Here is a 24,767-nt window from a genome sequence, read left to right as displayed (position 1 = left end):
CGTTCCTTTCTTTTTTAAAAATGTTTTAAGACTTACAGAAAATACACAAATAATAACTGTACAGTTGAGTTACTTATCACACTATATATTAGTAAACACAGCTAGGAAACCAACACACAGGTCAATAAATACCAGCTTCCCCAATAGATGCCCCTTCCTTCCTATTACCTCTGCTTTCCCCAGAAGTAATCTCTGTTTTGACTTCTAATACTAGAGTTGGGCTATTGGGACTTATTCAGATGGAATCATAGATTATAAACATGATGTTTATGAGGTTAATCTGTGTTTTTCCAGTGTTCTAGCTTGTTCGTTTTCATTGGTATATAGTATTCCATTATATGAAGTTACCACTTGAATCTATCCTTGAACTTATGTCTTTCTCAAACTTAAGAAACATAAGAAGACATAAGAAAGACTTATGTCTTTCTCTTTTACCTTTTTCCTTTAAACCCTTTTACCTCTTAGCACTGACCACCCTGCCCCGCTGCTCGCCTATGGATGGTACAAAAAAAATTGGAGAAGAGCTAAGAGGGTTCAGTAGATATTAACAAGCAAGAAGAGCAGAATTCTTTTTTTTTTTTTCTTCACCATGACACCAAACATTATAAAGTCAGAAATGTCAGGTTATTGAGGAGATAATTACGATTCTTCTGTGCTCACCGTGATACTTCTCTTTCACTGAATGTTTTCCTAGACAAGATGATTTCATGGAAGAGGGCACAGCTAGGACATTAGAAAGTTTCATTATACTTGCTATTCTTTTATTATTTCTTTAATAATTGTATATACCTATTAAAAAGATGACAGTAATGATATATCCTCCTTTTTCTTCCAAAGGTGCCCAGGGGAGTGTAAAGAATATGTTAATTGCTTTTGTTAAAAGTCAGGGAAGAACAATCAAGCAGGATTGGAATAAAGTGTTGCAGCAGTATTCGATTGCCCCAATAATTTAATCAGAATGGTTATGTTTCCTAAATAATGATTTGGCTAAGTGAAATAGCAGGTTGGTGCGATTACCAAGATATTTTGCACAAATTACTCAAACTAGGTCAGTGCCACTGAGAAGCAGGACAGCTGTTAAATAGGACAGCTGGGATCAAGTTCATCAGTGTGACATTTATGCTGGGTTCTGTCTGCTGCAGAATTACAGAATTGTCAAATTGGGACCTGGAAAGAATCAGTCAGCAGAAATGCAGCCTCCTAACACCAGGAGTGCCCATCTCCATCTCACCTTTTTTATAAGACTAAGGCCTACTTTGCACAGCCCTCTTAAATGCAACCCTGATCACCTGCAGATCTCATTCATCCTCTGTGATTTTATATTCCAAAGAAAGCAGAAAATTTATGGTAGATTTTATGGAGAAATACCGCAGTGGGCCAAAATTTGGATTAAATCAAAAAATAAAAACAAACAATAACTTCAGTTATAATCCAAATGGACATGAACTCCACAAGCATCCACAGTAGGGCAGAGAACAACATGGTCAGCATTTATTCAGGGCTCCCCATGGGTCAGGCAGGCATTGTTCTAAGGACTCTTGTATAGGAACACATGTGAGCTTCACATCAGCTCCCCTGAGTTAATATTATTTCACAGATGAGACAACCAAGGCACAGAGATATTAGGCCACTCACCCAAGTCAGACAGCCAGGGAGAATCTATACAGCGCAGTCTGCTTCCAGATCCCAAGTTTTTAATACTACACCATGCTGTTTTTCCACAAGGCATAATTTATGGAGCTCTTAGGGATATTTGTATCATAACTGTGCTCTAGCTGCCCATTAGTGTAGCCATTTAGCCTACTGGTTCTCAACCTTGACCACCCATTAGAATCACCTGGGGAGTTTTAAAAATACACATAACTGGGTCACACCTCAGGGACCAATAAATCAGAATATCTAGGGGTGGAACCCCAGTGGTGAGCTGGAGCTGGCTCATCCTGACTTGCAAAAGATGATTGTTAAATTTTCAGGAGTTTTGCAAGCCAGTTGACAGCTTAAAATTAGCAGTGTGTGAGTATTTACACCACAGAAATGGGAAAGCACTATAAATCAGAGCTTTTTTTTTTCTTTTTCGTTTTCTTTTTTTTTCTTTCTTTCTTTCTTTTTTTCTTTCTTTCTTTTTATTTTTCTTTAGGGAGGGAAAGCCTTTTACCAGCACACTACTGGGTGAGGCCCAGCATCTGTATTTTAGAACTTGCGGGGTGATTCCAGTGTGCAGCCAGGGTTAAGAACAGTGGGTTTAGACATGCTTTCTGCCTTCATGATACAGGAAGACCGCAGGATAAGTCAGAAAAGATGATTAAGTCTAGGTAGTCATTATAATTCTTTATAATGACTTTTTCTTCAATAATTGTTCAAGCATCCCCTTTTTCTCAGCTTGGAAGGCAAATCTGGATCCTGGAATGGATACATATTCTTTTTGAAGGAATCCAAATCCAAATGAGAACCTGACCATGTTTCTTTGTAGGTAAATTTTGTGTCATCCGTGTCTGTTATAAGAGATAAATCACTAAATTATGTAAATAGCAAAGTGTATTGCATGTCTTTATCCACATCCATCTAAATGTTACTTCTACAGGACCAGGCTGACCTGCATGCTTTCCTCTTCTTGTGTGAATCTCAAGCTGATTTCATCCAACATCAAATCATATTCCTCTTTCATGCCCTTCAATTTGTCTGCCTTAGTGGATAGGGACTAGGGGCATGGGGAGAAGCTGCAACACAAAGAGAAATGTCTCTGGTGGACAGGATAATATTAACCCAGCTTAGTAGAGACTTTCTGCCCCATTTCCCAGACTTTTCTTTGACCACACATAACCCAGAGACATACTGCTCCTTGCTCACACCTACCAGGAACAATTGGGAGGTGAGCACTCTAGGGCACAACTGCAATTTACGCTACAGTAGAATTTTGGGGTTCAGCTGTTAATTGTAATGTTTTTCTTCAAAAAAGAAATCATTTCAGGTGGTTTTGCTTCCCTTGCTATTTAGAAACTGCCGTCACCACACCTCTTTGCTGACCCTTCCCTGTCACCTGTAGCTTATGATATTGGTCACATCAAATGCCAGTGGAGACATGATTATAACACTAAACTTCATTTCCCAGTTTAACATTTTTTTACCTGCCTTAAGACATTTTATCTAACATATATATATTTATTTATTTAATATGCTGTGAAGTGAGCCTTAATTTCCAAGGACTGCAATCAAATTGTTGAAATACAAAGTGAATGAAATGGCTGCTCTCAATATTATTAGGCTGGTGTTTAGAATGAATCTAAGTCATACTAAATGATCTAAAATTTACTTAACAGAAAAGAAATGGGCCTTTCATTTTCCTTTACCATTAAGTTGAATGGACCACTATCTAAATCAATTTTGGGCTGCTGAGAAGACTCTTCTCCTGGACAATTAATCTACAGCTTGATCCTAACGGTCAAAAGAACGTTACAGATGAGTTTATGTGTTGGGGAACAAGGGAGAACATTTATGGCATTAATTTATTCAGATGGCCTTGGTAGATCTCTTTTCTAAGTGGTCAAACTGTGGCAACCATTTGAGGAAATGAGAGTTTCACCCTTTCTTCCTTGCCTCGGCTGGCACCCACCCCAGAATGAACACTGGTCCAGAACTACGTGTAGCACCCTGCCTCTGCTTCCCAGGATGCATTTCACGTTGTGCAGCCTCTGGCCACGGGGGCAGCAACAGCTTGTTCTTTCCAAAATCTTGGAGGAAGAAACCATCCCAGTAGCACCACGAAAATAATCCCTAAAGAAACCTCTTACTAGGGCGCCTGGGTGGCTCAGTTGGTTAAGTGACTGCCTTCGGCTCAGGTCATGATCCTGGAGTCCCGGGATCGAGTCCCGCATCGGGCTCCCTGCTCGGCAGGGAGTCTGCTTCTCCCTCTGACCCTCCTCCCTCTCATGCTCTCTGTCTCTCATTCTCTCTCTCTCAAATAAATAAATAAAATCTTTAAAAAAAAAAAAAAAAAAAAGAAACCTCTTACTACATAAAATGGGGCAAAATGTTGGTTAAGATGAAGGATCAAGGGCGCCTGGGTGGCTCAGTCGGTTAAGCGTCTGCCTTTGGCTCAGGTCATGATCCCAGGGTCCTGGGATCGAGCCCCACATTGGGCTCCCTGCTCCGCGGGAAGCCTGCTTCTCCCTCTGCCTCTCCCTCTGTCTGCTGCTCTGCCTACTTGTACTCTCTCTCTTTCTATCAAATAAATAAATAAAATCTTAAAAAAAAAAGATGGAGGATCAACTGAAGGAAAAACAAATATATCTGATACAGCATTTGAGCTATCTGTAATAATCTTATCAGAGACATTTTAGTAATAAAACAAAATCCACTTTCAGAAATGCAAAAGAACTCGAGTATTTAAGGAGTCCTGTGTATTCCAATGACTATTGAATTTACAAACATGAATAACATCTTCAGTACAAGGTAGAACAGAAACAAGCAAACTATAGATCAATCCAGAAAAGGTTTGAGAAGAATAAATTCTGGCTTTAAAAGCAACTAAGTAACATGTATTTGTCTGACACCTTGTACTTCAGTACCTGGAAATGCTGAAAAATACATGACATTCTGCCTAGACACAGGAGGTTATTTACTACAAGCCTAAGGTGTGTCTGGAATTTTTGAAAATCCCACAGATTTCTAAAGTGTTCTGCTTTGCCTTGACCATGAAGAGGCAGCTCAGGGCTGTGTCCCACCGTCCGGTCTTTGTTCCCATTGCCTTGATAGGTGGCGACTGCCTAACTCCCAGCTGCTTTGTCGTGCCGAAATTCAAGGGCATTGTGCTCCTGCTACTGGCAGGCGCTATGGCCACACAGAGGGCAGAGGACTCTTCTCCTGAAGCCTCATTAAAAGGGTGTGAAAACATCCAGAGACACCTTTAAGCCCATTACACCCAAAGTTCCTAGTCCTTGGACATCAGGGAAACCTATTTCCTTATCTGGGCTTCTTTAATTTAAACAACACAGAAGTTTACACAAAATTACATAGAAATAAGTGTGCTTCATTTGTTAATTCTAATTCCAAGGTGCCTTTGACTATAACCGTTTATTTATGGGTTTTGTTTTTTTTTAGAAGTCTCAGCGCAAACGGAAATCTGTGATATTCAGCAGGACTGGAAGCCTTCATTCCTCAGTAATGAAGAATTCACCCAGCTGATGTTGGAGGTGAAATGCACTTTCAAATTAGCTTAATTCGTTGCAAATCAAAATGTAGCTGCTTGTTGCAGCTAAGACCGGGTGCCCGAAGTAAACAACTGTTCTTGACCCTGGAAGGAGGTCTTAAAACAGACACCCCTCGAAGCCCTGCGTGCTATTGCTTATTTTTTGGCTAGAGTTTGGCAGTATAAGCAAGAATCCCAAAACTGGATGTGAGTGTGTGCAGGGCGAGCCCGCTCATGGTCTCCCAACTAGAGGACACCCAGTGGGGGAGCCGGGGAGGGACAAGGGTGCAGGTAGGTAGAAGGAGGGGAAGGAGGGAAGGAAAAAGTACATCTCTGCACTGTCTTGTGGCTCAGAGTCTCCTTTTTAGAATGCAGTGATTATATGATTATATGTTTCCCTTAGTAGAACACATTTTGAGAACAAAAGTCTTCTTTTAAAGTTAGGCTTTTAACTTGAGCTCGTATTACATCAACATAGCATGTGGGTGTCTCCCGTAAGTGACCCTGTGCCTCCCCACCCAGCACACACCATTTCTGGGCTGAGAAAGATGCTCACATTTCTTCCTCTAGAAAGTTAGGTGCCCACACCCATCTTCAGGGCTAAATTTGTGGAGATCTGGCCGAGCTGGGCCAGTGGCCTTCTTCAGTGTCCTGTGTTTACATTTGGGTGAAACCCATCTGTACAGATGAGGATGAGTCTCTACAAAAACATGCGGCGGGGTGCTCTGACGTCTCAACTGGGGATTAGGCTGGGAGTGTATGGACATGACAGTGGAGGGAGAGAAGGCTCCAGACGTGGCATGTCTGGGCCCTTGACTTAGAAGAGGAAACCGAGACAAATGAGTTCAGCGAAAGGAAGTTAGATGCTTGGCTACATGTCAGTGGTTCCTGGCAGGGTTTTTGGAGAGTGGCTTCTTTCTATATCTCATCTTAGGTGCGTGTATAAGACTGATGTAAACTTTAATTTACATAGATTAACTATGCAGAAAACAGAAAGTACTGGAGTAAGAAAATGCCAGAATGAAGATGTCCAAATATTATGAAATATAAGCGCATTAATGAACATTTGCATAAAATGAAAGATACTTAAATCTACATGTGAACTATATTTAAAGAAAATACAGAACTTTCTCCAGAAGCAATGCATTTTAAGTGTGTTAAATTTAGACCAGCTTGTGAAATACAATGTTGAATTAATGCATCATTATGCTACTTTACATAAACCGTTTTATCTTTTAATTCTTAGGGACAGTAGTTAAAACGCATAACCCTATAGCACCCAGCCTCTCTTTAAAAGCCTGTAGCCCGTCTTTCTTTTTTTTCCCCCCCACTGAGTTTCAAGATATCAAAAGTGTCTGAGGAAACAAGACTTTTAGAAAGTTAAAAATGGATACATATTTGGGCTGAAAGGCAGGACTGAGATTTGGGAGACTGGAATTTCTAGAAAAAGAAGATTTTAGATTTGTATGTATATTCTTTCTGCACGTTCCCCAGCTCCCAGTATAGACTCCTTGAAGCGAATCTGAAGGAATCGTGCCCAATGAGTGAATTAAGCCTGAAGTTAATCCTGTGCAACAAGCAGGCCTTCTGGGCAAATTGCAGCTTTGAGGAGCCTGGGAAACCCACTCACTAGTGCTTCTGATTTATCTCTGACTGTTCTAAGCGTCTGTTCCAACCTGTTGCCCTTCAGGAGACACAGACCTGGCCATGAGTAACCGCACTTCCAGTATCTTCTCCCAGATGGCCCGGGCCCCACAGGGCCCACAGAGGATGAGGTTGTCACCATTTGCCACTAGGCATCTTCTTACTCGTGTGTGTCCCTTTCCAGCCACACAGCCTCTCCTTTTCCAGAGCCATTTCAGGGACTGTGAGGAATTCAGATGCCATGTCTTGGTAACCGTGAGGTTCCGTTTTAAATCCGGACAGAACCCATCAGGCCCCAGGGTGCTGTGCCCTCTTGATGTGAGTCCCAACTCCTCCCGTTTCCTCTCAGAAAGGCCCCAGCCCAGACTCCGGGAGGCTATGCACAGTCATGGGGTTTGAAAGAACAAAAGTGCCTTGGCTGCAGACCCCCCAGGCGGGTACCGTGTAAGCGGACGTAGATGATGGCTACAAACACCTGAACACGTCGACTCAGACGAAGGGGCAGCAGCTGTTGCTGACTGGTCCCTAGGGAGTTTGTAGCATTTCTTCTGAATTGTATTCAGCGTCTTTTCTCTTAGCCCAGAGGTTGTCCCTGGGAACACAGGAAGCATCAGAATCAGGAATTGGCAGAAAGGGGTGTTTTTGTTTCCTCTGGTGTGTGGCAGGTATAAAATTGGGGCCGTTGTGGTATTTTGGCATCCCTGAAGCTGCCGTCACAGTCACTTTTACTTTGCGACTTTGCAGTCAGTCTGCTGAGTTCTTCAGATCAGGCTGATGGGACCCTCTAAAACCTGGCAAGTGCGCTCCAAGCAGTGACTCAGCACACCTCTTGTGCATTTAATGGAAGATGCCAATAAGCTGATGAAAGTTATCTCCCATCTATAAATACCTTCAGCTTTTTAACACCCACATGCTTTAGAAATCGAAGAGGGGCTTGGGCTCACTGCGCAAGAAGATCATTTGGACTGCTTCTCTTTTCCCAGTATGCTGCCCTGCTTTTTCCAAAAAGGTCCCACTCACCTCCTCAACAGCTCCCACCTCTTAAAGCTCATCTCTAGGAGTGCCGCAAATAGAACTGAAAAAACCATTAGGAAAAGAAACAAAAGGTACCAGGATATACCTCTGGGTTCACCATGGCCCATAAATCTTATTTGGGATTTCTCATCCTCGGCCCTATTGACACCTTCTTTGTTATGGGGGTGTCCTGTGCATTGTAGGGTGTTTCAGAGCATCTTTGTCCTCTACCCACTAGATGCCAACAGCACCCACCCCAGTAGTGACCACCAAAAATGTGTGCTGCCATCGCTAGTTGTCTCCCAACAGGGGTGAGGGGAGAGGGGGCAAAAGTGCCCCCAGTTGAAAACCACTGATGTAACCCAAAAGGATGAGGTCCTCTTAAGAAACATGTTTCAATCTATTTTTCAGTCTTAAATCCTGCAATATGTAAGATAAAATAATAAATGACCCTAGTGTTCATTTTCCTGGTGAAGAGAGCTCTCTCCCATCCTGGCACGGTGCCCTCCATGCTCAGTTAGTGGACCGTTTCCGGTTCCTGCTGCAGTGCCCCTAGCTGCACCCTCCTAACTGAACAAATTAATGCCCCTTTGACCGTGCAGACTTCCAGTAACACCCTGGGGGGAACTAGCCGAGTGCATACAAAATGTTTCCAGAACTTTCTAAGCACATATTTCAGTGTGGCTTTTTTTTTTTCCTTTGAAGAGGAAAAATTCTCACATTCGAGGGAGATGCTATTTCAAAGATGCAGTCGGTACAAAGTGATAGGTTTACAGTAACGGTCCACCTGAGCATATTACTCCCTCAGAGACTCATTTTCCAATGAGATGGGCTTGTCTTAGTCTTTTCCTTCTATTCGGGGCACCCATATATCCCGTTGCCAGGATGACCCCATTCAGTGCTGAATTACACAGTCTGAATTTTAGAAATCAACTTTCAGATGTGTCTTATGAAAGCATCGTGAGCATCCAATAAGGAATCTAAAAACAAAACAGCAGAAGTGTGAGAAAACATTAACAGCCTGCATCCTTTCTTTTCTATCAGAAGCACCTAGAGCAGCATGCCTCACATACAGTAGATACTTAGCAAGTAAAGCGAATGTTCTTGACAAACAGTTGCTTCGGGAGGCCCTCCTCCTGTGGCAATGAATGTGGGCAGAGGTCGACCCTGACCGACAGTCGTTAATGCACCTGTTAGGTCCGATACCTTCTGGCCCATGTTTACCGCTGAACTCAAAGCGATATTGGGGATCAGGGGATGGGAACCATAAAATATCATCTTTTTAATGGTAACTGTGATGTTTCTGGTCCAGCCCAACGGGATGCTTACCATTAAAACTACTTAGGTAATTCCCATGGCTAAATTGAGTTTTAGGATACCAAGAGGTCAGATTTTCCAGGGAGTCCTTTAGTGCTTTAGCAAGCCCTTTGCCTGGGCTAGACAAATGCTGCATACAAAACCATCCTGTGTGCTAGGCTGAAAAGTGCAGTGAGGTTATTTGTGGAAATATTCTAAGAATTGCAAAATAAATTCAGTGTCATAATAGGGGATCCTTTGCTTCAGTGACATCCTCCTCCATAAAAGCACCACTAAGGAGCCTTCCACTGTTGGGTTCTCTGCAGGCACTGGACGGCTTCATTATTGCAGTGACAACGGACGGCAGCATCCTGTATGTTTCTGACAGTATCACACCTCTCCTTGGGCACTTACCAGTAAGTTTCTGCTCTGCTGGCCTTTGCCAGTCCACATTACCGTCTTCCCTTGAGAACCATTCAGATCTCAGATCGGGGGTGATGTAGGTCTGAGGGGGTCTGTGTGTAAGAAGGGTTAAGGAGTGTCCTCAACAAGGCTGAGGCCAGAGTCCTGGGGGGGGCGGTCTTCTAGAGGAAGGGCAGGTGCAGGAATATGCTGTTCTAGAACAAACAAGGCACCCAGATCTCGACATGGCAAAACCTGGCAGGGGGATGTGGGTGCAGGTCCTTACCCTTCTGTGCCCCAGAAACCACACAGGAGCTGAGCTGACGACAGAGGCCTAGCACAGTTAGCAGATCTTAGAGCCTGGACAGAGGCTGATGTATATCCTACAACGGGAAAAGCCGACCTCCCAGGTGAACTGAGAGCTGGTGGAGGAATGCGCAGCAGATGGCTTGAGATGGGATGTGGTTTGGGGACATGTCTGAGATTGCAAGTAGGTGGTGACACTTAATGGTAATAAAGGATCTGTGACAGGGGTGATGGGGGCGGTGGGGGGAGAGTTGAAATATTCTGGGAAGATGTGTTTGTTTGGACCAGGGAGGCCTTGGGGAATGGGGAGGGTGTGGGCAGGACGACAAGCTCTGCTGTCCCAGGGACTCCAGATGGAGGCTCAGAGGCGGGCTGGGTGCTGCTTGACAAAGGCCCTCCTAGATGCTCCTTCCTCCCCTTCTTCCTCCCTCCTTCCCTACCTTCTTCCCTCTCTGCCTCTCCTCCTCCCTCCCTCTCCTCCTCCTCTCTGCCTCAGCCTGCCTGGCGCCTGGTAACTCCCAGTCAGAAGGACCTGGCTCACCAAGCAGCACCTGGCTGGTGGACAGTCCACCTCTGGGGATCCCTCAAAGGCATTTGGCCAGCCTTCCATTTCCTGCCACACGTTATTTACTCCTACAGACTGTGACTTTCAATGATAGTTCTACCAGCAGCATCCTGATGGGGATAAAGCCTCCTCTCTTCTCTCTTCTCCCCACAAGCCCTATCAAACCACTTAACCCCACCACTCCCCACTCCCAGCACAACTTCCCTTGGTTCCTGTACAAAGGAAATCCTGGGCCAGGAAGACACTGGAGGACCATGGCCCCCTCTCCTTAGCTGCACCTGCTGGGGGAGAGCGCAGCCTTGTTCCGTGAGCAGCTCGCCTTCCTTGGGGTGATGAGCCCAGCTTTGCTACTGGCCCAAGATTCCATATTTTTCTGGGCTACCCTTTTCCTCAGAAGCTACTCCCCATCACTTCGTTTCTACAAACGATGCAGATCAGAGCCACTGTCCCCATTCTTCCTTTGCTGGTCACTGTGCGGTATAGCCCAAAAAAGCAGTTTTTACCTTGCTAGGCAGATGCCTTTGCATTACCCCATTGTTTGTCTAACCTTTGCGTTTCGGCCCACCCGCTGCACCGTCTCCAAGGTGCATTAGGTTTGGGCTTCTCTCTCCTCTTGATTGCTGTCAGAGAGACTGGTTCTCAGCCCCAAGAAGGCAAGAGTGCAGTTTCACCTTGGTTTTATCTGAGGCCAGAATAGTGATGAGGCTGATACAAGTAACACAGAAGTGACCGCATCAAATCAGCCTGGCTGCTTCGGGCTGACCTGAGGTGGCTGAGGAAAGAAGAAGCAATGCGGTGCTTCTTTGGAGGGGTTTGTGTTTTGTCTTGAAGGGACAGGATTGAGCCATGACAGGCGCTGATTGAAAGCAATGACACGGAGCCTCCTTAATGACCCAGGAATGAGATGCAAGAGCCCAGAGCTGTTTGAGGAAACAGGATTTGCACTGTTGTGCTTCATGCTCTTGTAATTATCTGATGACCCAGTTGCTATACATGGCAGGAGGGACTTGGAAAGTGAGTCTGGAATTCTGATTTGAAATTACGGAGCAATTTAGGACCACCTTTATGAATTATTTTCTAACTCTGGAAGGAGCAGAAATAATCCCGTCTCTACTTATCAGTGCTAGACCCGTATGAATCATGAGTGCCTGTATATAGACCCACACCCAGAAACACATAGAGTCAGCCCTTAAGCTCTCCAGTGGAGGTGAGCCCAGGATGGACAATCCCCAAATTTTACTTCCATTTACTTCTAAGTCATATTATCTGGTTTTTACCAAGAGCACTGCCTGCTTTTCCTTTTTTGCTTAGCATTCACTTCCATCTTTGTTCTCTTGCGAGGACAAGAGCGATTAAGGATGGAAACTTCCCTGGTGCTAATCAGTAACCAGCTGGTTGAGCAGAGGAGCCCATCCGGGAGTAATACCTCTATCACCTCTACTTTACAAAGGAGGAGACCCAAGGTGGCCCAGCCAGTGAGGGCAGAGCAGGGCTTAAACCAGGTGCAACTGCCCGCAGAGCCCAAGCTCCTTACCACTCTGCTCTGGTATCTTCCTGATGCCAAGGATTTGGGTTGCTATCCAGGAATTCTGCTTTTGTTTTAATTCACTTCAATTTGGACTTACCTCTTAACTAAGCATGAGCCCAGGACTTGTCCATGGATGATGAGCCATTGAAAAGTCCCATGTGAGTTTATTTTTCCTTAAAGGTTTGTTATTTTGTTCAGAGATTTCACCTGTTAAACCATTAGAGACTAATAGAAAAATAGCTTAACATTTATTGAGCACTCACAATGTACCAAGGGCCATTAAGAGTCCCTTATGTGAGTTCATGGGTGTAAAGCACTTAGAATAGTAGCTGGCACAGAACTAGAGCTAAATCACATTTGCTGTCCTTACAATGGAGAATTATAATTCTTAGGAAGAGAGGATGGGGAACTGAAAGGCGGTGGTCAAGCTTCTTGGGACAGGTGGCCATTGAAGCAAGGCACGTCCAACAGAGATGCAGTGTGGGCAGGGGCAGGGGCCCAAGGGCCCCAGCAGCCGGGTGCCCCCTGTTTGTGTCAGAGGCTGGCATGCCAGGGGTTGGGTCCCACTGCCCCCTGTGGGGCCTGGGATTGGAGGCCCATCGGTGATTGGGAAGGTTGGGGATAAGCAGCAAGAATTCCTTTCTTCTTTTGAGACTGTCAGGCTTACTTGTCTCTCTCTTTCCTTCCTACTACTAGAAACTCAGACATGGCAAAAGCTCACATGATAGATTTTTGTACAGCAATATTCTGATGCAATATCCTAGAGCTTTCTTTCCCAATTTGATAGAAAAAAGAAAATAGCTCAAAGCAGGAAATGGTTTTAAGACAAAGTCAAAACTTTCCTGTGGTGCTGACACCAGCACATTCTGGTGTCTAGAATTAACACAGGCAGTCAAAGAAGCAAGGTGGGCATGGCGGATGAGCATGCTGATGGAGGACCAAGGGCTAAAGGGAGATTCTGCGATGAAAACCTTCCAGGAAAGATCTAAGGGACTAAGTCACATGCCTCCAACGGAATTGGGAAAGAATATGGCTGAGGCAGAACCAAATGAGAGACCCAAAGTAGGCATAAACTGTATTTCCTTTTTGGACTTTTGTTTGAGTTTCTAAAGAATCTAACTTCCCAGATTGCTGTTTTGATTTGTTAATGATTGCAATGTTTGCTTAGTGGGCTGGACCATGCTACCGGTCCATATGGCAGAGGTCCTGTCTCCAGGCTTGAGCACAGACCCGACGTGCCTAAGTATTCATTGAGTGAGGGGCTGAGTTCATAAATGGGGCTACTACCTCAGGAGCAATGCAAACAGCTCGGCAGGAGTGGGAGGTGCCTCCAAAGGGAGAAATATGGGCACGGACAACACCACCTCCCCAAAGGAAAATCATCTAAGGCAAAAGTGCTTATAAATGTGGAGAAATCTATAGACCAAAAACTACTTCCGTGGAATGCTGGTTCTCCCAGTGAAATCTCCAGCAAGCAGTGCAAGATGAAAGTAGAATAAAGGGCCAAGTTCCCATGGCAAAGGTCACAGCAGGGAGAGGAGGTCGCAGAAAAGGAAGGACAGAGCCCCTGGCTTACGTTACCACACAACACAGCAGCAAGTCCATGAAACACCTCCCAGGAGACATTGCTCTGCCCTTCCTTCCCCGGCCTGCCCCTCACCTGCTGGAAGAACCCACCTGATCCCAGGCATCTGGTCAGAGATGGCTCTGGGTGGGGGCCGAGCTGGGGGTCGCTCTGTCTAGGAGGGCTGTGGTAGGTGTGGCTGCATGCAGCACAGAGCTGGTCACAGGTTGAAAGAGTCCAGGTCACCAGTTAGGTTTGGTTTATTTTATTTTATTTTATTTTATTTTAAAGATTTTATTTATTTATTTGAGAGAGAGACAGAGCACAAGCAGGGGGATCGGCAGGCAGAGAGAGGAGCAGACTCCCTGCTAAGCAGGGAGCCCGATGCGGGGCTTGATCCCAGGACCCTGAGATCATGACCTGAGCAGCTGCTTAACCGACTGAGCCACCCAAGTGCCCCGATTTTTTCTACTTTAATGTGCCTTTTGATTTTTATAAAGCATGCATACAGAAGTATGTATAAAACATACATTCAGTGTTTAAATTCATGATAAAGTGAGCGCAAACATACAGGTAGCTGTCACTGAGGTGAAGAAACAGAATTATGTCTGGGAACCATAGAAGCTCCCATGTATTTTTTTCCCATCACACCCCCCCACCTCCCAATCAGAGATGACCATTTTCCTGGCTTTTAAGATCATTGCTTCCTTGGTTTTCTTTGTAGTTCTACCAACTTTTGATTTGTCACTCAACAATATGATTTAGTATTCCCTTCTGGCTAACTTTAGGAAAATAGGAAATGGACTCCTCTTGCTCAACGTTGTTTGTGAGATCCATCCATCTCACACTGTTAGTAGTGGTGGTCACGGGTTTATGTCGTTGCTGCCTAGTATTCCGTTGGAGGAATGTGCTAACATTTCTGCATCCGTTCCTGGTTGGAACTCTTAGAAGGTGCTTTGGTGAACATGCTGCATATGTTTCCTGATGAACATTTGCAAGCGTGCCGTAGAGAACTTACGTGTAGGATGGCCGGATTGGAGAGTAGGGGCACCTTCACGGGTATACCAGATGACACCGGGTCGTTAACAATGGTTGCACCAGTCTACCCTCCACCAGCAGAGTCGAGAGTTCTAGGCGCCCCATGTCACAGAACGTGGATTGTCAGGCTTCTTAGCATTTGTCAGTCTCGCACGTGAACATGTCTCGTGGAGTTTAACTTGCCTTTCTCCCGATTACTAATGCGATTGAGCGTCTTTGCATATGCGTGTTTGCCATTTGGATTTCCTCTTTTGTGAACACAGTGCTTGTTCGGGTATTTTGCCATTCTCCTACTGGACTGTCTGGTTTGTTTCTTGTAATTTGGAGGCATTCTTTCCATGGTTCTCGACACTAGTCCTCTGTCAGATACTGTCTGAATCGCCTCCTGGTCACTCTGCCTTAAGGATACAGGTCCGGCTGAAGGCCCAACACCCAACACTGGACAGATGAGCTTGACAGCAGTTTATCGGTCTCATGCGTTCACAGCCTGGCAGATGAGGACATGGGGCCACACGGGGCCGCATCAGCAGGGGCTGTGAGAAGCAGGCTTCATAGTAACAGGAGGGTCGGGCACTGCCGGTCCCCACAGGGGTGAGGCTGGTTTATTAGAATAATTCCACAGGCTGGCAGGGAGTTAAACCCACTACCCAGCAATGAGCAGGAACTGTGCCCGTCCCCCTCGATAAGGAGCATTGTTTAGCTAGGGGACCTTTCCACGGGGGCAGAGTGTGAAGGAGAACTTTCAGTTGGGCCCATCGAGGGCCTCCCAGTTTTGCTAGGTGACAAGGCAGCATTTAACACTGAACCTTAATTTTAGGACTTACACCATCGCTTATGTGTTACAAATCTATTCTCTCATCTTGTGGCTCATCTCTCCCTCTCTAGGTTCTTTTCATGAACAGAGATTCTTTATAGTTCGTACCTTTTATATTCTAATTAATTCTTCACGACTCTAAGGTCAAAGCCACTCCCAGTCCTGGCTTCTGAAAGCATTACCGTTGGGCCATCAGTTAGATTCTGGGTCTAGACTGCATGAGAGCCTATCGGATGTGCCTCCAACCCCCTGGCCCTTTAGGGAGACTGAGCCCCTGACTGCTTCGGGGAGCCCGTTCCTGCCTCTTCTCAGCATGAGGCTCCTCCACGACATCTCACGATTGCCCCTTCTCCAAGACTTCTCACCGTGGCCAACACATCTCCAGCCAGAACTGCCAGGGCCCATTTGGGACCTTGCAGGACAGAGGGTCCACCCAGCTCCCTTCCGACTCTACCCCAGCCGGCTTCTGTGCGCTCCGTGGGTGGGCTCCCTTAACTCGGCTGGGTGCCACCGAACTGGTGCTGCTGGTTCCTAGGGAGAGAGGACAATGCCTTGCTGTGTCCCGAAGCACTTCCCGATCATCTCCAGGCTCCCGAGGGGCACAAGAAGAAACACGGGAGATGTGCGATTTGGAATTAGGACAGGCGTTCGTAGTGAAAGTGGTTTTGGTAAAGGTTCTTGAGGAAGCAGCCAAGGACCTATCAGTAAGCTGGGGTAGAGAACCTTCTGTCTCCAACAGGTAAATGATGTTCCCAACACTGTGATTCAGCTGGGAAGATGGATGCGGATGGCACGTGCCCTCCCTTGTCTCTGTAATTGCTGTCATTTTAATAAACAGAGCTCAGCTCATTCAAGGGATAGTTCAGGTGCAGACAGAATTTATTCTCCTGTAAGCACCAGAGTTTAAATTTTCAAACCATCATTGTTTGTGTTGCCTGTCGGCACGTGGAAATGGCATAATAGTAATATAATAGTGAGTACATAGCGAGAGATGGCTCTGAGCCCTTTGTGGGTGTCAACTCAATCCTTACCACCACCACCCCACCAGCCTCCATCCGGGGTTCATCTTTATTCTGTGAGGAACCTGTAGCCCAAGGTGCCCCCACAGCCCTGTGTTCCACAGAAGCAGCTAAGTCAGGCAGCCCTGGAACCCTGCTCTCTGTCATACTCACATCAGGGGAAGGGGGCTTCCAACGGGCTCTCCAAGAAAAGGCCATGGAGTGACTTAGTCATCATTTTCTTGTATCTGCAGTGTCTTTAAGAAGAAAGACTACTGTCATCTGTGAGCATTAGTCATCATCTAAAAAACTAAAGGGAATGAGCTTAAAATAAAATCAAGAACATCAGAAGGAACTTGGAGAGAGCCCGAAGGAGAAAATGATAGCACAGGCTAGTCAGGGGTTCGCAGAGTCTTTGCCCACGGAGATCAAGCCCAGGCACCATCGAGCTGGGAGTCCCTCCTTTTCCACCTCCTGTCCTTCATCGGCCACCAAGTGGTGTCCCCCTTCCTCACAGCCCCTGGACTGCTGGCTGCAAGAGGGGAGGGCCTCCCCTGCTTCCTGTGTTTCTTCCCAGTGCCCAAGGCGGTGGCTGGCACACGGTGGCCCTCAGTCAGCATTGGGTGGATTCTGTTGTTGCGTGACCTGTTTGGACTCTCTGTCCTGCACATCACGTCCCCCTTTCCCTGAGCCTGTTCAGACTGACCTTCTCTAGCCTGGTGGTGTCCTGTGTTCCCTCCCTCTTCAGGCCAGAAAGCACAAGTACAGTCCAGCCGTCCCTTCCTCTCGGCCCCTCAGCGGGTCCCGTCCCCCCCACCCCAGGCGCACAGAACAAGGCACTCACTCCTCTGTGGCCTTCTTGGCTCTGGCCTCACTTCCCTTTGCACCACCTGCCTCCATCGCTCTCCTCCCTCCTGTGATGCTTTTGTGCGCACCGTACCTCCTGCCTGGAGCACCCTGGCTGCCCGGCAGACACCATCTTGTCCTTCAGCTCCTGCTCAGGGATTCCTCCCTGTGGGAATCATTCCCTGGGAACCTCTCTGTCCATATGACTGAACTCTGTACACCACGCTCAGTGTTCTCGGGGTGCCTTGTTTTGACTCCTGTTGTCTTGCTTGCGCACCACCCCCCGCCACGTCTTTCAGCTAGTCAATGCATTTTTCTCGAAGGCCAAGCACCATTAATGTCAGGCACCCAGGGGTGAAGAAGGCAGACGGAGTCCCTGCTCTCCTGGGGCTCCCATTGGATGAAGCAGGCAGAGGACACACATCAGCACATGAACGAACAAGAGAACTTTGAGAACTTTCCTGAACGGTTATGAAACACCTGATCACACTGAGCATTCATTGAGTGATTGACCAGCAGCTCACGCCACCCTCACAGCTTCCTCATCTTTTGGTTGATGGGGGTGCAGAGCCAGCTTTCAGTCCCGACCTCTGGGCCTCTCTCCACCTTCCCGTCTGGGGGACCTGCCCCTCCCCAGCACTTACAGGACCGCAGAACAAGTAGAGCAGGGGGCTCCAGAGGCCAGAGCCCCAACAGCGAGGGTGACATCCACGGGTGCTTCCTCAGGGCCAGTGCCTTCAAAGCGGGGACCTGAAGGAGGTACAGGAGTCAGCCGAACACACGGAGAGGTGCACGATGTCCTCGGCTCGGGGTGCAACCTGGGCAAGGCCCAGAAGGAAGAGCAAGCTGGCCAACTGGAGAAAAGGAAATTTGGAGGGTGGGGAGTAGTACGAGCCTCAGAAGTGAATTGGGAGCTTCAGGCTTCCTTCTGGGAGCATTTGGCCGCCAACAGACAGTGTTTGTTTTGTTTTGTTTTGAAGTCAGGGCTATACCCAACATGGGGCTCGAACTCACGACACCGAGATCAAGAGTCACAAGCACTATGGACCGAGCCAGCCAGGCACCCCTGCCAATAGATCATTTTAAGCAAGGTGGTGACCTGATCTGATACAGGCCTCCTTCTGGCTGCTGGTGGAGAATACGTGGGACAGGGACAAAAGTCGATGTGGGAAGACCAGTTTGGTCAGTTCATTCCCCAGATAAGAAATGATGGTGTTCTAGACTGGGGGTCAAAGCCATGGGAATAAAGGGAGGTGAGAGGATCTGAGAGAATTTGAGGGAGGAGTGTGTCACAGCACTTGGACGTTGTTTGGATGTGAAGATGAGGGCGGGAGGGGGAGGAGCTGAGGATGCCACCAGGGTGTCTGGTATGGGCAAGTGATCAGTTGGCAATACCATGGGGACATTGAGCACAGAGGAGGAGGAGGTATGGGTGCAAAAGAATGCCATTGGGGATGCACGTCAACCTCTGGTCCCCAGGGGACACACAACAGAGAGTTACCTAGATATACAAATTTAAGAGTTTATAAGATCGTGTTTAAAAATATAGGAAAGGATGAGTTTATCAAGGGAGACTGAGGCAGCAAGAGACGTGCCTATCTTCTCTCTCTCTCTCTCCTCTGTCAGCTTCCACCTGCACTAGCGAATATGGGAGCCACTAGCCACATGTGGCTTTTTAAATACCAATTAAAATAATTAAAATTAAATACAATTAAAAATTCAGTCTTCAGGGGCACTGGGTGGCTCAGCGGGTGGAGTGTCCAACTCTTGGTTTCAGCCCAGGTCATGATATCAGGGTTATGAGATTGAGTCCTGCATTGGGCCCCATGCTAGGTGTGGAGCCTACTTGGGATTCTCTCGCTCCCTCTGCCCCTCCCCCCACCGCACATGTGCACACTCTCTCTAAAAAATAAAAAATTAAAAATAAATGTAATTTTAAAAAACCAGTCTTCAGTCATACCAGCCACGTTTCAGTGCTCATAGCCACGTGGCTGGTTGCTTTCACAAGGGACAGCACACATGATAGACCATTTCCATCACCTTAGATGGTTCTCTTGGACAGTGCTGTATCTAGATTCTCTGTTGTATGTTTGTATCTCAGTGCCCAATCACTCAGAAAAAATAGCACAGTTCCTTTGATTGAGGACACTTTGAGGTGTTCGTTTGCGGGCCTAATGGTCAGAAAAGGAACCCTATGCGTTCTTCGGGGCCCTTCCCATGAGTGAGTGGGCCTGCCTGGGGGTCCCTCAATGCCCCCGCCACCCTGGCCAGAACACAGGAATGTTGGCAGGTGGGGTCCTCCAGGAAGAGTAGGACTCTCTGCATGCTTGTCCGACTTAACTCTTACTTCTTTCTTGGGCCCATGGACAATACTTTTGCATTGGAGCAGGTAAACCCTTCTAGGTTATAATTCAGGATGACAGAGCGATAGATTCAAGCGTCTTCACAGAAAATCAGATCTTGAACTTTTCATTTCAGAAACCAGTTCTGAATTGTCTTCAATGTTCAGTTTTGGCTTTTGCTTTTGTTTTTCATCTTCGTTGAGTGTGTACCTTTGTTCTTTATTTTCTTTTTCAGTCAGATGTCATGGATCAGAATTTGTTAAATTTCCTTCCAGAACAAGAACATTCAGAAGTGTATAAAATGCTTTCTTCCCATATGCTTGTGACAGATTCCCCCTCCCCAGAATACTTAAAATGTAAGTTTAACTTTACTGGTTTTACAAGATATAAAGATAAGAATTTTACTTTTGAAAGGAGGTTAGAATGAATTAAGAAGGGAGGACTAATTTTGAGAACAATTTTCCTTGTGACTCAGAATATTTCCAAGATCCTTAGAGGTATATTTTAAATTTAAAGCTAAAACTGGAGTTTGGAATATGTATGACATTTAACTTCTCTGTGGAAAATTTGAAAGCATGGCGCTTACGAATAAGAATTTGTTTTGCATGTAATACAAGAAGCTCTTTTTTTTTTTTAACACAAGAGTCTTTTGGTACCAAACAATGCAAAAATCAGCGCACAATCTGCTTATTTTAGAGGACACCGTAATGCTAGATTCGTATGATAACCAAGTCACCAACTGCAAAATGAATAATTAGGTCAAAACTCCAAATTCTCTTCTCCTGAGGCTGTCATCTGGTTATTTATTATATACATTTGCGGTTTTTATGGAATTTTAAAGTTTTTCTCAAAATTGGCAACCTGGATGGAAGGCCAGCCTCAGTGCCTCCTGAACCGTGTGTCCGTTAACGAAGCACAGACGTTGAGGGAGATCATGCAAGTGCCTCGTACTTACTCATTCAGGCCTTAGTTCATTTTCCGTGAATAATGTGTCCTGTTGTACATCTGATTTTACTTCAAAGCAACGTGAAAAGATTAGATTAAAGAGAGCAGCTCTATATGAGCAGCTTTGTTTTAATACACCATATGAAAACAGCCGGAACTAATCAATGTCGACATAACCAACCACAGACATCTGTGAGCAAATTAAGACTAATTGGGCCCAAGTATGGGATGCAAAACATCTATATAAGCTATGAGGGGAAACCCCTGTTCTGCAAAGGTTATAAAACCATGTCCAAGAGTCAGAATGAGTCGGAATGAGAGAAACGTCCTGGCCGTGTGTAGACTGAAGCCCGGGAGTTACGCAAAGACACAACTTGTTTGGTCTAGAATCTATGTCATATTCACGTTCCTTTTCTCTTTTTCCTTTGACCACCCAGCTGACAGCGATTTAGAGTTTTATTGCCATCTCCTCAGAGGCAGCTGGAACCCAAAGGAATTTCCAACTTATGAATACATAAAATTTGTAGGAAATTTTCGCTCTTACAACAATGGTAAGCTTCAATTGTCATATAATTGCGACAGTGTCTTTTGTCATGCAAACGTGCACACGGGGGCATAAGACTCACCGAGGGAGGAGGAGTGAGAACATGTGCTTTTCATATTTGCATTTGGATTTTCATGTTCCCAAGATGTGTTTTGTGCTCGTAAATGTTATCTCTCCCATTCGAGAAGAACGCACTCCCACGCTTGTTTATGCCGGGGCACAAAGGCCCACGGAAACGCACTTTATCCATTTACTTAGTTTCAGGCTGATGGAAGAGTTCTGTACTGTGAGAAAAAACTTACAGTTAATAAAGAACAGGCTCAGCCTACACACAGCCCAGTAGGGCTGCATTGTGACATAAAGATCCGTAACCTTGGTTTCTGCATCTTTATTCTCCTTTTTACACTACTGCCGTGAGCATGTTTTCGTGGGTCTGGTACATAGGTCTTCTGCTCCTTCTGACCCTAAGGCACAGGAAGTGGCCACTTTATGATGAGCCAGCAATCCACACTGGATGAATTACCAAGCCGATTAGCAAAGCAGTAAAATCTTACTCTCTGAAATTACCCAGATAACTAATGATCCGAACTCTGGCTGCACCTCTGAACTCGAATTACACCCTCAGTTTCACTTTTGACCTGGGGAAAATGGGAATGCAGGCCCTATGCCAGAAATTCAGCAGTGCAAGCCCCACCCCTACCCCCCACCCCCGCTCCACGGTCAAGCCTAGCACAGGAAGGTTTGCGTTTGGTTTGCTCCAGGCCTCAAACCTCAACACAAAACAAATCGCTTTGAATGATCTAACATTTCATAAGACCGCAGAGATGGGAAAAAAGGGAAAGATGAGGCAATAGGGAGTTGATGGCAGCCCGGACTGGGGCAGGCTCTGTCACTGATACTTAACTCCAGACCCACGGTGGGGTCCGTTACCCCGCCTAATTAGTCCCAGAGTTTCCATGAGAACCGACCAACATAATGGCCCCAAGTCCTAATGCTGAGGCTCTACCCAGGATCTTCCCTTCACCCTTAGACGATCCTCTGCTATATGTTGCTTGTATAAATATACATGCTTTGTCTCAAAGGCTCCAACTAGATGCTGCTAAGCGTGTTGGTCTTGCCAACGTGTTCAGGGTTTATGACTGGATGATGGGCTCCAGGGCCAACTGGGGGCCCTCTGGGAACCTACCCAAACAGGGCTCAGTGTTCCTGAGTGTTTGGAAGTGAAGGGAGGTCAGCTTTCACAAGTGGGGCCCTAGATCTGGGCTACACGGGGTAGAGCCAAAGCCTGACCGTGCCTAACCTGACTCATCTGAAAGGCGTTCCTAAACCTCGTGAGATGAATGTTTAATGAACCACACACACAAGTAAATGGTAGCTGATCGGGCTACCGAGTTAAAGAAACTGACCTAAGAGGCGCCTCGCCTAGCACTCAGAGTGATGCCAATCCTGGTGTAGGGTTCACTGGGTGAGGCAGCTTGTTAAAATGCAGATTCTAGGGCAGGAGATCTGAAGGTGGGGCTGGGATTGTGCAATTGGAAAAGAACCTTTTGATGAAAGGGGTCATGGACTTAGAGAGACACCGCCCTATCGTAATACTGAATGCCATTCCGTAGGAATTTTAAGGGTACTCCTCACGCTGGTGGTGCTCCTCCCAGACGGCTTTATCCTTGAATTAATATAAGCAGGGGTTTGGAATTCGCTTAAAATGTGTGCCGTGGCCATCATGCCAGATGCCGGAATAGCAGAGTATCCCATGTGGCAGCCAGCGAGAAAGGGAAAGGCACCCTGGCCGTGGGGAGTGCCAAGACTGTGGGAATTATGGGACGCTGCTCCCACGTGTCCCCATGACAACAGTGCGCCGCTTCATTAAGGAACCCACACGTGATTGGCCGGTGAGCCGCAGTCGCATCCTTTGTTAATTTCCATTTCCACAACTCTCTCTTAAGCTGCTGCTGAGTATCACTTTGAAGCTTCCTGTCACTTATCACAGTTTAGAGGGTTTCCGGGAAAGAGGCAGGCTTCGTTGTGAATACCTGGGTTGTTTGTTCTTTTGTTTTTTGTTTTTTTTTAAGCTAGCAAAGCTTTATTTTCACTTCAAGTTGAGACAATGTTTGTTTGCCTGAAAGAATGTGTGGAAATTATGTGTGATTTTTTTTTCTTTTTTTTTTTTCTTTTGGAAACTGTTACTGCTATAAACACACAGCACTGAAAGTGGAAAATTTAAAACCAAGAGTGCCAGAGTGTCTTTCCAGAGCCTGTTGAACAAATCAAAGTTAGGGGGCTTTCTTGAGACAAGAGTCCCCAAACGTAATTGTGGAAAAACGGAAATATAATTCTCACTTGGATGAAAATAAACAACAAATGTCAGAGACAAATGAATTTCTAAGATGGAGCCCTATAAAATCACCAGCATTCAGTCATTTTTGACCTAGAAAATACGGTTTAACATACTCTAAGGAATACTTCAAATTTGATTTTGTAGGTTTACTTCTCAATAAGCCTTGAACAATGGGTTAATATAAATAACTCCCTTAGGAGTGTTTCCCAAGTCCCAGGTCCTGGGCTCTGTCTTCGCATTGATAATCTCGTCGAGTCCTCCCACCAACCTTTTAAGCGGTCCTGTTGGCATCATCCCATCTAAACAGGAGGAAAGTGATGCATATAAGAATCTGAGGCACACACATGGAAAGTGGGGGACCTACAATCGTACCCATTCTAACCCTGGAGTCCTACCCTTCACCCCATTGCTTTGCTGCCTCCCACAAATCTATGTTGAAACTAAGCTTGTTTTGTAGCTGCGGCGCACAGGCCTGTCCCTGCCACGTGGCGTGCCCTTGGTACACGATGTCTGTCCCTGTGCACGCCAGATGTCCTGCACCCAGGTACCAAGCTGCTTTCATGGTACCCAAGATTTGTTTTAAGTCAAATATGGTGAGACACACAGACATGGAAATGACTATCAGGAAAGAAGAGGTTTATACTCACAGATCCCTCCAAACAGGCCCAGCACACCACAGAGGCCACATGGGGAAGCACCAAGGGAGGTCGGGGGCAGGGCGAACAGGAGAAAATGTGGGCAAGAGCCACTCGTGTAGCTTCTCTGAAAAAGAAGGAGCAAGGCAGTGTAAACAGGCTTCAGTTTGGCTAGTTGGAATCATTTTAGTGGGCTCTTGGGTAGAAGGGCTGTCTCTAGTTGTCAGATGCCTGGGTTGGGGTGTGGGCTCTAGATGGGTTGGTTTGCCTATGAAAGGTGCACGGGAAGGTGAGTCATTAACTATTTCTAGGAATTGGCTAACCCAGAAAGGAGCAATTCCTTCAGGGTCGGCAAGGCCCCAAATGTCAAAGTATCAAATACAGACACTAGAAAATGTGGTTTGTACACAAGCCACCCCCTGCCACTTCCCTGAGTTCCCAGGCATGGCAAACACTTAAAAACAATGTGTAAAGTATAGAAGAAAACGGACAATGAATACTGGTTTTATTTTAATAGAATCCCTGCTCACACTTCAGAGGACTTCATAGGAAACCCTACTCTGGCCCGTTATCGGGAAAAGTCCTCTCATTTCTGTAGGGCTGTTTAGTTTATGGGGCATGGCCTGGTCCATTCTTCTTTGATGCCTGTCAGGAAGATGCAAGGCTCTCATTTTGATAAATAATGGAGTGGAAAGGACAGTGACCTTTACTCATCTGTGAGCCTACGCAGTCCATGCCTGTTACATAAATAAGGCTCAACACA

General features: G+C 46.1%; 1 protein-coding gene across 12 annotated transcripts in view; it reads left to right on the top strand.

The window, feature by feature from the left end:
- Positions 1–24,767, top strand: part of NPAS2 (neuronal PAS domain protein 2) — a 152,482-nt gene that overhangs the window by 90,204 nt on the left and 37,511 nt on the right. For all 12 annotated transcript variants that reach the window (XM_078056800.1, XM_078056794.1, XM_078056795.1 and 9 more), the window contains 4 exons: positions 5,098–5,189; positions 9,466–9,555; positions 19,778–19,898; positions 20,925–21,038. In XM_078056800.1, the coding sequence (XP_077912926.1) occupies positions 5,098–5,189; positions 9,466–9,555; positions 19,778–19,898; positions 20,925–21,038 (417 nt within the window). The remainder of the gene's footprint in view (positions 1–5,097; positions 5,190–9,465; positions 9,556–19,777; positions 19,899–20,924; positions 21,039–24,767) is intronic.

This window comes from Halichoerus grypus, chromosome 10 (genome assembly GCF_964656455.1).
Source record: "Halichoerus grypus chromosome 10, mHalGry1.hap1.1, whole genome shotgun sequence".
NCBI classification, from domain to species: Eukaryota; Metazoa; Chordata; class Mammalia; order Carnivora; family Phocidae; genus Halichoerus; species Halichoerus grypus.
Note: the sequence above shows the minus strand (reverse complement) of the source record. Positions and strands in the feature narration are given on the sequence as shown.